Source organism: Tupaia chinensis, unplaced genomic scaffold (genome assembly GCF_000334495.1).
Source record: "Tupaia chinensis unplaced genomic scaffold, TupChi_1.0 Scaffold000644_1, whole genome shotgun sequence".
NCBI classification, from domain to species: domain Eukaryota; kingdom Metazoa; phylum Chordata; class Mammalia; order Scandentia; family Tupaiidae; genus Tupaia; species Tupaia belangeri.
In genome coordinates, this window is record NW_006160165.1 from 3,897,685 (window position 1) to 3,913,123 (window position 15,439).

General features: G+C 42.2%; 1 protein-coding gene across 1 annotated transcript in view; it reads left to right on the plus strand.

Moving 5' to 3' along the window:
* Positions 1 to 15,439, plus strand: part of MYO16 (myosin XVI) — a 603,762-nt gene that overhangs the window by 570,555 nt on the left and 17,768 nt on the right. Inside the window, 1 exon segment of the mRNA XM_027776197.1 lies at positions 2,317 to 2,408. Coding sequence (XP_027631998.1) covers positions 2,317 to 2,408 — 92 coding nt within the window.

The following is a 15,439-nucleotide window of genomic DNA, read 5'->3' on the forward strand; positions in this document are numbered from 1 at the left end:
ACACCGAGAACGAGGACGCCCGTGTACAGGAGGGCCACACAGAGAACGAGGGCACCCGTGTACAGGAGGGTCACACACAGAACGAGGACGCCCGTGTACAGGAGGCCCACACAGAGAACGAGGACGCCCGTGTACAGGAGGGCCACACAGAGAACGAGGACGCCCGTGTACAGGAGGGCCACACAGAGAACGAGGACGCCCGTGTACAGGAGGGCCACACAGAGAACGAGGACGCCCGTGTACAGGAGGGCCACACAGAGAACGAGGACGCCCGTGTACAGGAGGGCCACACAGAGAACGAGGACGCCCGTGTACAGGAGGGCCACACAGAGAACGAGGACGCCCGTGTACAGGAGGGCCACACAGAGAACGAGGACGCCCGTGTACAGGAGGGCCACACAGAGAACGAGGACGCCCGTGTACAGGAGGGCCACACAGAGAACGAGGACGCCCGTGTACAGGAGGGCCACACAGAGAACGAGGACGCCCGTGTACAGGAGGGCCACACAGAGAACGAGGACGCCCGTGTACAGGAGGGCCACACAGAGAACGAGGACGCCCGTGTACAGGAGGGCCACACAGAGAACGAGGACGCCCGTGTACAGGAGGGCCACACAGAGAACGAGGACGCCCGTGTACAGGAGGGCCACACAGAGAACGAGGACGCCCGTGTACAGGAGGGCCACACAGAGAACGAGGACGCCCGTGTACAGGAGGGCCACACAGAGAACGAGGACGCCCGTGTACAGGAGGGCCACACAGAGAACGAGGACGCCCGTGTACAGGAGGGCCACACAGAGAACGAGGACGCCCGTGTACAGGAGGGCCACACAGAGAACGAGGACGCCCGTGTACAGGAGGGCCACACAGAGAACGAGGACGCCCGTGTACAGGAGGGCCACACAGAGAACGAGGACGCCCGTGTACAGGAGGGCCACACAGAGAACGAGGACGCCCGTGTACAGGAGGGCCACACAGAGAACGAGGACGCCCGTGTACAGGAGGGCCACACAGAGAACGAGGACGCCCGTGTACAGGAGGGCCACACAGAGAACGAGGACGCCCGTGTACAGGAGGGCCACACAGAGAACGAGGACGCCCGTGTACAGGAGGGCCACACAGAGAACGAGGACGCCCGTGTACAGGAGGGCCACACAGAGAACGAGGACGCCCGTGTACAGGAGGGCCACACAGAGAACGAGGACGCCCGTGTACAGGAGGGCCACACAGAGAACGAGGACGCCCGTGTACAGGAGGGCCACACAGAGAACGAGGACGCCCGTGTACAGGAGGGCCACACAGAGAACGAGGACGCCCGTGTACAGGAGGGCCACACAGAGAACGAGGACGCCCGTGTACAGGAGGGCCACACAGAGAACGAGGACGCCCGTGTACAGGAGGGCCACACAGAGAACGAGGACGCCCGTGTACAGGAGGGCCACACAGAGAACGAGGACGCCCGTGTACAGGAGGGTCACACAGAGAACGAGGATGCCCGTGTACAGGAGGGTCACACAGAGAGAACGAGGACGCCCGTGTACAGGAGGCCACACAGAGAACGAGGACGCCCCTGTCCGGGAAGCCCCATGCAGAGAACGAGGCATTCCCAGATTCCAGCAAAGCCCAGGTTGAGAGCCACCGCTTCTACGATGGATAATGAACAGAATCCTTGGTCAACTCATAGGTACTTCTGTACTCTTTGGGGGGCACATACATTTTCTCAGATGCAGTGTCTTCTGTCTAGTTGGTTATGAATTGGCGAGCTGGGTCACCAAGGGTCAGACAGCGCAGCCTTCTCACGGAGTCCTTCCCTGTCTCTTCCCTCCCTTGTTTGTTAAATCACCCTCCGCCAATGCAGTTCATCTGACAGGCAGACTCGGTAATGCGTCTCCTGCCTTTTCCTCCCTCTTCACCTCCCTGGTGGCCTACAGATGAAATGCCAGCTCCTCCTGTAGTGACCCAGGCCAGTCAGGTCAGTTCTCACTGGCCACGTCCTGCTTGGTCCCGGCGATGCTCCATCAACATCTTTGCAGTCTCTGAAAGCTTCCCGTCTCCTCCAAGTCTTCTTTGCTCACTTCTGTCCTACCGTGATGTATCGATGCTTTCTCGTTTTCTTTTGTCAGTACATTCCCCTTTTCATTCAACGAAATTGCAGCAACACTCTGTATTCCCGTTTCATTGAGTAGTTTAGCATTCAGTTCATATTGACTGATCTTTTAAATCCACAAAATGTAAAAGTTTTCGTGTCTGAAGATAAATTCACAACTTTATTTGGAGAAAGGAGACACAAGTTTACTGATTCCATTGCCCCAACAGGTGTACCTGAAGAGGAGGGGTACTCGAGGTTGTCCATGAGTGGCCCAGCGATGTCAACATTTCAGAGACACAGGGAGAGTCACACCACTCAGGTAAGGACATCTCCATCCCTGTATGTGCAATGCGAGCTGCAATTAAATTGCAGCAAGGCATGTATGCCGCTACAGCCACTGTGTTCTCTTTCTGAGCCAGAGGACACAGCGGCCCTCCCTTCCTCACCGTGGAGTTGTTCTCTGTCCTTTCCTCAGCTGACTCTAATGCTTGCTTCAAATAAGTAATAAAGTCCAAAGCAGCTACAAGTTAATACCTGAAACATTATAGTCATCATTTATGTCGTGCTTTAAACCCACTGTCAGGTGAGGATAATGCAAACCTGTGGGTGAGGTTGATGTCTTTTCCACATTTGACCTCGGCTAGAGCAGGAAGACTGGAAGTGTCCACCACCCGGACATGGCGGGCTTGAAGGGCTGGTGGTGTGGCCGCCTGTTCTGCCACTGCTCCGCCTCCAAATCCCGTCTCACCGAAGTCATTCAGCACATAACCTATGAGGAACACTGTAGGATCAACAGATTACAGCTCACAAATGCTGATCTGTAATGTATCAGAGTCCACGTAAATGCTGAGTATATTTGACTTTATAATTCCACCAAAATAAAAACGGTTATCAATTCAAGAAAAAAAAAAGCCTAGTGTTTTTAGAAATAAAAAGGTTTTATATCATAGAATTTATTGTTCTCTTTTTGTGTCAGACTTTTAAATACCACCGTCAGTGATTATTTTCTAAAGTATACAATGCTTAATTCAAGGCTGGACACAAACTAATGATTATAAAGTCTTCATTATCAATATATTAAAGGATTATTACTTTAGCAACAAGATTCTTTGTTCTGTGAAGTTATAGCACAATTTTTATTATGTCAAACATCAACCTAAAATTCTAGAAAAACCTCAGCAAGTATCCAGCTGTTCCCATGGAATCAACTGTCCAGCTTTCATCTGAGTATTTGGCTCTATATAGGCCCTGCTGTATTATCAGCTGAGACTTTTCTAAATAACACTGATGAGATAGTGAGGAAAATCAATAATTTTCATCTTAAAAATAAATCTTATAGTAGGCAATCTGCTAAAATCACTTGCACTGACATATAGGCACTGAAATAGGAAAATGCTGATTGGTTGTAATAATAGATTGTCCTAATCTCCCCTCCACTCCTTCGAGAGGCATCTCCTTCACTGCGTGTTACAGACTCTATCTGAGACAGTTCACAGGGGAACCTACCTGGAGCGACCACTGGTTTGGTTTTGGTTACAGTTGGCTCCTGGGCATCGCAACACAAGGGCTTCCTCTGCCATGCAGTTCAGAGACGGAGTCATTTGGAAGGACAGTGCATCAAAGGCGGCTCTGCCACTTTCCCTCTGACCTTTCTATCTCCCATGCATTGTCTGAGGTGCAAAGGGAAATGGGAAAGGTTTCAAGAGCCATTTCCCATCCCGTTTCCGAAGGGGGCTTGTTTTCAAGGGCAGGCATCTCTCATAAACCAGGAGCAGCGGTCATCCGTCAGTGCTCTTGTTCTGGGAAATGGAAAGACATGCTCACTTTACTCCATGCAAATTGTGGGCACTGAGGTGAGGGGCGATGTCTCTGTTGGGAAGCTGTGAGAGTTATGTGAAGCTAGCATTTAATGGCCACGCGTCTTCAGAATTACCCCTCATGTGACAGTTATAGAGGAAATATGGACACGTTTTAGATTTTCTGCTAATGCAGTTGAATAGAAATTCTATAAAAGCGTTCCTAGATGGATTGAGCCTATAGCAGTGAAATTAAATGTTGACTAAAAACTGAATCCTTCTTTGAAAATGTCTATATTTTAATTAGTATTATCAGTGATTTTAATGCAATCTCTTTAAAGGGGATAAAATATGTGGACATTATTATAGCTAGGGAAAAAAAGAAAATAGATTTTTGTCAGAGACCATATGAAAAATTCACTAAGTCCAGGGTTTCAGTGGACACTGAGCTGTGGTGTCCTGTTTCTAAAGATGAGCTGATCACAACCCAGGTAAATCAATGGAGGAGCTGTCTGTGCTTTTGGTAGAGTTCAAAGAATTTTTGGTTAAGATGGAAGTCTTAGTGTAGTGGATGCCTGTGATTTGGTGTTTTGACTGCCAGACGTCTAAGGGAGGGTCCGGCTTCCCGCCTCCTCTGAGGCTGACCGACTCTGTGAGAGACACTCAGTTGTCCACCTCCCGGGTCCAGAGCAAGGAACAGAGCACCAGGGGACGGATGAGAAGGACAGAGACAGCGCCCTGGGGATATCCTCAGCCGGGTTTCGTCCAGGGACAGCAGAGTGTCGGTGTGCCTGCTGCCCGGTACTGCACCCTCTTGTCCACTCACCAGGCTCCTCCTTCCGGCCTCATGTCCTGCTCTAATCTCCCAATACAGCCTCTTCCTCGGTAAGATGGCCACTAATCCCTACTGCTCACAACACCAACAATAGTAATCTCGGTGTATCTAGCCATAAAATCCATTTTACCTCCTCACACGTATCTTCTTACTTGTCAAATATAGATGCGAAACCTTTGTTAACGGGAGTGAAACCTCAGTAAACGGGTTATCTCTTCCTCAAGATACACAGTGTAGAGAGTGTAGTTTACACTGAATTCCACCATAATTTGTATTAATTGCAAAATATAGTGACTACATAAAAGTAGTAAAAATTTTACTTAAAATGTTTTAAATGAGGGCAGTGACAGCGGCGGTGTGTGTGCAGGAGGCTCTGTGGGTCCCTGCTCTGACCCGCCCAGCTCAGAGTGTGGTGGCCCCACAGAGGAGCTACGTGGCTCTCTGTCCATGTCGGGAACCACACAGGTCATAGAAGCATTTGAACTAGGTTTTAGAATTAACACTCATGAACTGTAGTATGACATTTACTACTATTTTATGAGTTTGATTGTTTTTACAAATCATGTATGTTGGTGCTGTTTGGCATGATGCAATCCCATGGAAACCACTGTGAGAGAGACCATTACCAGCGAGCCAACTCGAAAAACGTCTTCCAGCTCAGAGTGGTGCTTTCTGAGCTTGCTCTGCTGTGAACACAATCTCTGCCGCCTCAGAGGGCCGGGTGACCTGACCCAGGGAGCTGAGGATCATAAATAGAGCCAAAGCCTGAAAGCCTGGAGTGGCGGAGGAGGTGGAGGGGTAAAGAGTAGGGTGTCCCGCAGGCAGGAGGTGGCTGAAGTGGATGGAAAAGGAAATGATTCTTGCCCTGGGCACCAGACTCACTGGTTACTCATCTGTTTAGGGGCTCACTCTGGACATTGACAAATGAGACATTTCTTTCTTCGCTTGAGCATAGCTTATTTTTATTTATGCTGCCATTTGACTTTACAAGCTTTTCCTGTGCCTTTTTATTCCTTTCAGCTGTTCATTCTCCACAGCGATAGTGTGAGCTTCGTGATCTTTATTTTCACTGTAGGCATTTATCGTATTTCTGGCTGAACTTTTAGAACATATTCTTCTGCTTTTATAAACATCAAAAGTTACTATGACTACGGGTCATTTTCAAGTATTTATTCTGAGCGGTCATCGATGGCATTTGATAGCGTAGTGGCAACCAAGAGCCAAGACCTTAGTAAACATCTAGCCCACTACTGACGTTGCTGCCCAGGAAAGCCTGGGATAATCAATAGATGATCGAGTCATATCAATGAGCAAAACAATACATGGCTTGTTTCCTGAACCGCCAAAGAAACCTTACTGTAGAGTCATATATCAACACAATTAGGAGTTGCAGGGCACTGAACAAATGTAGCACCTTCTGTCTGTGCTCACTTTGCTGGTCATATGGACCGCTTGGAATATAGACTGAAATCAAAACAAACTACGCCAGCTAAAATGTTTAAAATACACGTTTTTAGTGTAACCATTGAGGGATATTTACAAAGCACGTGTCAGGAGACATGCATTAGGTAACTTTTTCAAAAGGAGAGTAAGACTGTGTCATTTGTGAGACCTAGTGGGGGACGTGAGCAGAGGGAGGGCCAGCTCAGCCAGCTCTCCCATGTAGCTGAGCTGGGGGTCAGGATCCACCTCGCTTGACTTCATAGTACGTGCGAGAAATCAAGGCAGGCAGTAATTTGCTGGGATGAGTTAAATAGCAACATTTTCAGTAGGGAATGTTCATGTCCTACATAGGTAAATAAAAATCTGAAAAAATACCTTTTTTTAATCTTTTCATTATAAATTTGCACCACACATGTATCTTGAAATGTATTTACATGGAGTGTTTTTATAATTAGGAAATCCCTACTTATTATCACCAAACAGAATACAGTTGTAAGAAATGTTGAAAAGAATAGTGATGAGGTTTCTAAAGAGAACAAAGTCCTTGTGATGCTCTGTAAACTCAGCTTTCCTGGTGTGAGATCTCCAATAATGACCCCACTGTGGAGAGGAGAAGGCAGCCACACAACTGAGAAGAGGTGACTGCATGAGTTCTAGTTACACTAGCAATTTCTGTATTAATTTACTTAATTTGATTACATTTCTTAAAATTGAGATGAAAAAAGAAAATAACTAGATAAGAATCCCAGTGAGTGTAGAAAAAGTAGTTATGTTTCAGGTCGATTAGAGAAAGTATCTGTAACATGGCCAAATGGCCATAGCCTGCAATATTATAAGTACTCAAAAAAAAAAAAAAAAAACAAAAAACCACCAAACAAAAAACAAACAAACAGACAGTGCTCGTTACTTGCCGTCATACTATAAGAATATACTTCTTTTACATTCCAAACACCTTTTCTGACTTTTACATACTGCATACAATATAAAGCATGTAGGTTAGATGAAATCAAAAGGAGCCAACGTTTGTCTGGAAGTTAGATAAACTATGTCAAGTTTGTGGTTTTATTAAAAAATATTTTTTACTACGGAAGGTCTTAAACTTAGAAAAAAAGCGTAGACATTAACAAAACCCCCAGTTGGAGGCCAGGTGGTGGTGCAGCAGTGATGCGGCTAAACACGGTAAGGTCCCGGGTTTGTGAACTGGGGCCTCCCTGGACATGTGGGCAGATGCATGCATGTGCCAGTGAGCCGAGCTGGCAGAGGCTGGGTGGAGCTCAGCACAGAAACCCTGATGGGGTGCTGCTTTCTCTCTCTCTGCCTCTTTCTCTCTAATGAAATAAATAAATAAAATTTAAAAGATCAGAAAATTTATATTGTTAAAGAAACAAAAAGTCACCCAACTTCATAATATTTTAGAGAAGTTTTTTTTTTTTTTTTTTTTCTATAGGGCATGTATGCTCTCTAGAGAGACAGAGAGCGATAGAGAGACAGAAAGCTAGAAATCACCCTCCAAAGGGGAAGGCCACACCACAATTCCTACTCCTCCATTCTCCTCTTGCACACATATGCCCCCGGCGTGAGCGTGAGTTGGAAGCCACTGGGTCTGAGACTCGAACTGTGGTCAACTACGTGGGAGTCCAATGATGTAACCCTTATGCCATCTGCTGGCTCCCAACTTCATAATTTTTAGCATTTTGCCATATATGATTTAGAGTTCTATTTTAATAGATACATATTCCGGTTCTCGATCACATCCCTGCCTACCAAACTCCCACAGTCAGCTCACAGCCGTTCATCCCGTGTGCTCTTGTCTGCCTGTATCCACACATCATGTAATATCCTCCCAGCCTAGCACACAGCTGTTCACCCCGTGTGCTCTTGTCTGCCTGTATCCACACATCATGTAATATCCTCCCAGCCTGCACACAGTCGTTCACCCCGTGTGCTCTTGTCTGCCTGTATCCACACATCATGTAGTACTGTCCCAGTCTAGCACACAGCCATTTGCCCAGGCTTGCAATTGTGTGTCTGCATCCTCAAGCCATAAACTATCCATATATAATAACCAATATTTTGCCTGCTTTTAAAATGTACATAAAAATATCACTTCTTACAGATTATTCAGCAGTAATAATGTTGTTGAGGTGGGACTTTTAATTTCCATTTTGATTCTTTGTGCTCATTGTTGGTTTTTCTGAGTATTAGCTCCAGGTTAAACATAAAAAGCCTTAAGGTCGAAGTGTCAAGGATGTCAGTACTAAGGGAAAATGCTGGAAGCATACATGCGTGCACATACACATGTGCACACATACACACTCGTGCATGCACACACACACACACATTACTTTAGGTCACATTTCATTCATATCCCTTCCACCAGCTCAGCAGGGTACAGGCGAATGGGAGAGGGCGGTGACAGCATCACTCATCCCGTTGTGAAGGGTAGACCTCACACCACCTAGGCGCCTCTGGCCCAGGGTGCAGCAGTGCTTCCAGGAGGCTCACTCGTCTTCCTGCAGATCCGTACAAGGCAGTTGGCAGTCTTGTCATCTGCTGTGTCACGGTCCTCAGAAAACCCAAGTCAGCGATCTCCATGGAAGATGCTGGGAGATCAATGATGCTTGGCAGCATGGACATTCATTCTGCACACTTTTTTATAGAGAAAGAGGAAGTTAAAACAACCCAAGATTTTAGCATAAATTCTTACTGGTACTTCTATAAGCTCTCGTTGAACCCGCACACAGAGAAGTTACCTCACTCACTGCTTAGGTGCAGCATGCATGTTCATTTGAAATTTTCCTTAGAAACGAGTTTTATTAAGAATAGGTATACCATTTGGCAAGGGGGTGTTGGAAACTTGAGAGTTTCCAAGTTATCACTGGGAAAACAATGCTACAATGAAATCATTGAGTATTCCCCAAACTTACAATTGAAAAAAATAAAGTCATCAGAGATTTCCTCTAGAAATGGGAAACCTGGTATGAACATTTCCCACCATAGTGGTGATGGCCAAATTGCTCAAATCCGTTTATACCTTGATAAAGAATGAGGCTATCCATTTTCCTACTAAACTCTTGAAATTATTTTTTAAACTAGTATAATAAGCACAAAATAGATCTTACAGTTTCATTTTACTTTTACCTTTGTGGTGTTTTCATATTTTCTGAGGCCTGTTAGTCTAAATGTATCCTTTTTCTATTTCCAACTGGCCTGCATGACTTTTTTTTCTTGGTAGTGTTATTGAATAATGTCCCTTCTACACATATCTTACTGAGAGTCTTGGTCATGAAGGGATGTTGTATTTTATCCAATGCTTTTTCTACCTCTATAGATACAATCACATGATTTTTATCTTTCTATCAATGTGTTGTATTACATTTATTGTTTGCATATATCGAACCATCCTTGCATTCCCAGAACAAATCCTACCTAGTCGTGGTGTATAATCTTCTTAATATGCTATTTGATCCAATTTGCTTGAAAATTTTTGTGTTCAGTATTCATCAGAGATATTGGTCTGTAGTTTTCTTTTTTTGTTGTTGTTATGCTCTTATCTGGTTTTGGTATCAAAGCAAGTAAAGTTTCATAAAATGAGTTTGGGAGGAATCTTTCCTTTTGAATCTTTAGAAATAGCTTGAAAATAATCGAAGTTAGCTCTTCTTTAAAAGTTTTGTAGAATTTAGAATGAAATTATCTGAAATGGGGTTTCCTTTGTTGAGAGACTATTGGTTATTCAATCTCATTGCTTGTTATTGGTCTGTTCAGGCTTTCTGTTTCATCCTGATTCAGCCTACGTAACTTGTACACATCCAAAAATTTGTCCATCTCATTTGATTTTCTAGTTTGCTGGCATATAGTCTCCCATAGCAGTAGTCTCCCATAGCAGTCTCTCATAACTTTGTGTATTTATGATGTGTCAGTTATAATATTGCCAGCCTCATTACTGATTTTATCTATCTGGTTTCATTCTGTTTTTTTCTTGATTAGTCTATCTAATGGTTTTTCAATTTTCTTTTTCCTCTTAAAAAATGAGCTTTTTGTTTCACTTTTTTTGTAGAGTTCTTTAACACTCTTTTATTTATTTTAGTTCTAGTCTTTACTATTTCTTTTCTTCTTTTATTTTTTGGTTTTTATTTGTCATTGCTTTCTAGCTCCTTAAGATGTGATATAAAGTTATTTATTTGCCATCTTTCAATGTTCGTCTTATGAGCACTAAGAGCTATAAACTTGCCTCTTATTACCTCTTTCGCTATGTCCCAAATGTTAGGGAGAGTGCTTTGTTTATTATCATTAGTTTCAATGAATCTTTTGATTTCAGTCCTAATTTCTTCAGTAGTTTGAAAGTCATTCAAGAGCAAGTTGTTTAGTTTTCATTCTTTTGTGTATAGTTGAGGGCTTTTCTGTGGTTGATTTTAAGTTTAATTCTAATGTAGTCAGATAAGATACTGGGTATTGTTTCTATACCTTTAAATTTATAGAAATTTGAAATAAATTTCTTAATCATTATAGGAATTCTTCACATATTCTGTATAATATTCTTCTGTAGTCTCATCCTTGGCAAACACTTTGCTAAGTGGGTATTCTAGTTAGTGTAACTAGAAGGTTATTAAATTTACTGACCTTTTAAAAAATCTAGCTTTCAGAACCAGTAGGTGGCATAACAGTTACATCACTGGACTCCCACATAGGCAAGCACAGTTTGAGTCCTGGACCCAGCAGCAAGACTCAGGCTGGGCACATGTGTGTGCATGCCCAAAATATTGAGACAAGAGCAGAAGAGACGGTATTGTGGTGTGGTCATCTCCCCTGAGGGGTGGTTTCTTGTTTTGTCTCTTATCTCTCTGTCTCTCAGGCAAGTGCATGCATCCTATAGGAAAAAAAATCTCAAAAAATCTAGCTTTCAATTTTATTGATTTTTTTTTCATGTTTCTGTGTCATTGATTTTTGTTTTCCTCTTTATTCTATCTTTCCTTTTATTTGCTTTGAGTATAATTTTGCCTTTTTCTGTTTTTTTTTAAATAAGTAGTGTAGATTACTGATTTGAAGTGTTCCTCTTTTCTTTCTAATGAGAGCATTTAATGCTGTAAATATCCATCTGAACATTGTATTAGCTTCACCCCACCAATTTTATTATGTTTTGTTTTTATTTCCATTCAGTTCAAATTATTTTTTAATTTCCCTTGGGAATTTCTTACTTTACCAATGTTGTTTACTATTCAAATATTTGGGGGTTTTCCAGATATCTTTCTGTTCCTGATTTCTAGTTTAAATTCACTGTGCTCGGAGAATGCATTTTGTATGATTTCAGTTTATTTAAGTGTATTAGGATTTGTCACTTGGCCAATGGTATGGTCTATCGTGTTGAAATTTCCACACAGATTTGAGAAGAGTGTGTGTTCTGCTGCCATTGTGTGGAAATATCAGTTAGTCAAATAGGCTGACAGTGTTCAGTTTTTAATCTTTGCAAATTCTACTTTTTCTTTCAGTTACCAAAAAGAAGCACCAAAGTCTTCATCTACAGTTGTGCTTTTTTCAGCTTCTATTAGCTTTCTCAGCTTTTGCCCTCGTGTCCTTGGAAGTTCTGTTTTTAGATGCATACATGTCTAAGATTATGCATCTTCTTGGTGAAGAGATCCAGCTATCATGTAAAAATTTTCCTTTTACTCTGGAAATCCCTTTGTCTGAATTAATATAACCCCTCTATCTTCTTCAGATCTTGGCTTTATGGTATATGGCTTCGTCATTTTTTTTTTTTTTACTGTTTTTTAAGTAGCTCAATTGAGGTATAATTTACATGCAAATCACACCTGCAAAATGCACAATTTGATGTTTTTTAGTAAGTTCTTAAGGTTGTGCAACCATCTCCACAATCTAATTTTAGAACTTTCAAAACTCTTCCCCTTTCTTTAATGTATTAATAGCTCTATATTTATCACGAGATTTTGTAGGCAACATGCAGATTAATCTTGTTTATTTTTCTCCAATCTCACAAACTTTTATTAAATCATATTCAAAGTAATTATTGGTCTATCTGGATTTAGGTTTATAAGTTTTATTATGTGTTTTCTGTTTGTCTCTGCTGTTTTTGTTCTTCCTTTACCCTATAATGGTTTATTTTAGATTATTTTAATTTTTTAAATATTTACTTTAAATATTTACTTATTAGACCTTAGCTTTGTGTCTTTTTATGTGTCTCACCTGTGGCCACCTTAGTGATTATATTCTACCTAACTTCAGTCTGCTATGGCCAATCACATTGCTTCCTTTACACTCTAACAATGACCTTTCCTTGATATTTGTCATAGGTATGGCGTTTACATACATCAGAACCTCCCAGGCAATGTCGTAACTTTTAACTCCAACAGCCACACATAGAGAAAAATGGTGGAGAAAGACAGTTTTTCATGCCAGTTTTAACACTTACCATTTCTGCAGCTCTCCTTCACTCCCAAATTCCAGGTTTCCTTCTAGTATAATTTTGCATCAGCTGAGAGATGCCCCCTTTAGCTTCTGATTAAAAGCAGATCTAAGAGTTATCTTAGATTTCTTTAATCTGAGTACGTCATTCTGCCGTCATTCTCCAAATTTTGATTCTCCTCCATAATTTGCTTCATTCTGTTTACTTTCTGATTTTTTGGATAGATGTTTTGTATTTCTGGAGTTTTATGCTCTATCTTGACCCAGTTTATGTATTTATTCCACATGAATTTTTTCATGTTAATATACTCGAATTGATTAATCCTTAGCATTGGGTTTGTCCTTTGTTGTTCAAGAAAGTATTTCTTATGCAAATTAAAAAAGAAATTCTTCTGGGGGACCAGCAGTTAGCGTAATGGCTATGTCACTGGACGCTCATGTAGTCGACCGCAGTTTGAGATCCAGACCCAGTGGCTTAAACTCACGCCGGGTGCGTGTGCGTGCGTGCCCAAGATCCTGAGAGGAGAAGGGATTGCAGCGTGGCCATCACCCCTGGGGGGTGATTGCTCGCTTTCTGTCTCTCTGTCTCTCTTTGTCTTTTCTGGTGGGCGCACGTGCCCTATAGCAAAAACCTCTCTAAAGAAAAGAAATTCTTCCTTACCCAACTTTCTGCCATAAAGCTATCTTCATACTTTATTTTTACAATTTTAGGTTCTTTTGGCACTTAGAAATTTAAGCTACCTGGACTTTATTTATGAGAAGTAAGCAATGTAATTTTACATTTTTCTGTACAGATGCTAAATGTTCCACACTTTTAAAGCATCAGGCCACGTTTCTGACTTCCTTCCATGTATACCGAGTACACTACCCAAAACAGGCGGCCCTCCGTGTGTGTGGATGCCTTCCAGCTCCCCGTCAGTTTCATCATTATTTCCATGACTTCCTGGGGTAGCCTTTCCAGTTAAATCAGTCGCCTCTATAACAGTGTCCCCATAACTCTATAATGTATATGTCTTTTATACAACTTATTGTATTATCATCGTGTGTGGGCCTTGATAGACTTTGGGTTCATAGAAAGTGCATTGAATGCCCCTTGATCATTTAGTGTTCCAAACACAAAGGGTTCAATAAGTCATCAGCTTTATTTAATTGTCAACCCATAGTGGCCCCAGAAGAATTAAGAGAACCTGACTGATGGAACAGTCCCTAACTTTATTAAATATTTTAATTCATTCCCATGCTAAATGTGTACCAATAAACTTGGTAAATAGGATCACATCAGAGGTTGGAGGATATTAAAGTGAAGTTACATTTTATGGGATGACTGACTTCTAAAGTTGTGAAATTTGAAAGTTGTATGCAGTGAAAATTACCTGTACAATTCTTTCCATTGCTCATAAAGAACAATATAAAGGTTTTATTGGATTATTGGAGAAGTCATGATGCATTTTGCATAGGAAAATACATCATGACTTTTCTGGCAACCCAGTACTTTATATAACTGTATAAAATAGTACACGTGCATTTATGCAAGATGTATAACAAATCTTATAGTTGTTCATCTGGTATTTTGAATTCTAAGAGAATAGCTTGCATAAAATCGAATTTGCAGGTTCATTCTTTAATTCATCGACAGATATTTATTGAGGTTCTACTTGTGCTAGGCATGGTTCTAGATACTTGCAATGTCTTGGTCTATAAAACACATATCCTCCCTCTCATAGAAGTCAAATTCTAGCATGAGAAAACAAACAATAAGTAATATTTAAGTAAAATGTATAATACACTAAGGGGCAATATGAAAAAAAGAAAAAGGTTGTCAGGACTGGGTGAGTCCTAGTGTGTAGCAGAGGGTTGGGCTGAGTTGCAAGTGAAAACCAGCAGGTCAGGGCCAGCAGGTAGTGTGGTAGTTAAGGTGCTGGACTCTCACACGGCCAACCATGGTTCAAGTCCCAGATCTGTGGCTTGCTTTCTCTTTTGCTCTCTGTCTCTCTCTCTCTTTCTCTTGTGAACATACATGCCCTATAGCAAATTAAACAACAATAATAATTAATAAAAATAAATAAATAAATCTTTAAAAATAATAATAAAAAGGAAACAGCAGGTCAAGTCACTGGGCAAAGATGCTGTCAGGGAGTCAAGGGACACCCCTCGCTCCACAGAGGCAGTCCAGGAGAAGGAGATGGCAAAGGCTCAAGCCAGGAGCCTGCTTGAATTGCCAGTTGGCCAGCATAGCTGGAGTGACGTGACTGCCTATTACTAGCTGTTTAAGTAAAGTTACATTTGTTGGAAGTGTTAGTTGTACAAAAAGTAAACTTTTGAGTTACTACAAAAGGCTAAATGCAAAGAAAAAGAAATTATGAGTACATTATATTATGATTTTCTTCAAAGCTATTTTACTAGCTTTGGAAGCTTCAGTATTCTAAGATATAAGTAAAGAGTAAATGTTTGCCTTTTCAGGAAAATATTAGAGCAGCTATTTTCCTGCTCAAGACACCAGAGAATTCAGAGAGAGGCTCCAGGAGACGGGGGCCCCATATTTCCTGACATTTTATAGTTTTGGAGAGGTTTTCGCTATATGGCGTATGCGCTCGCCAGACAGACAGAGAGAGAGACAGAAAGACAGAAAGCAAGAAATCACCCCCCGGGGGGATGGTCACGCCGCAATCCCTTCTCCTCCATTCTTCTCTTGGGATCTTGGGCACGCACGCACACACCCCAGTGTGAGTTTTAAGCCACCAGGTTCAGGATGTGAACCACAGTCAACTACGTGGGAGTCCAGTGACATAGCCATTACGCTAACTGCTAGTTCCCTCCTAACATTTTTTTTTTTTTTTTTTTTGGGGGAATTTTAACTGT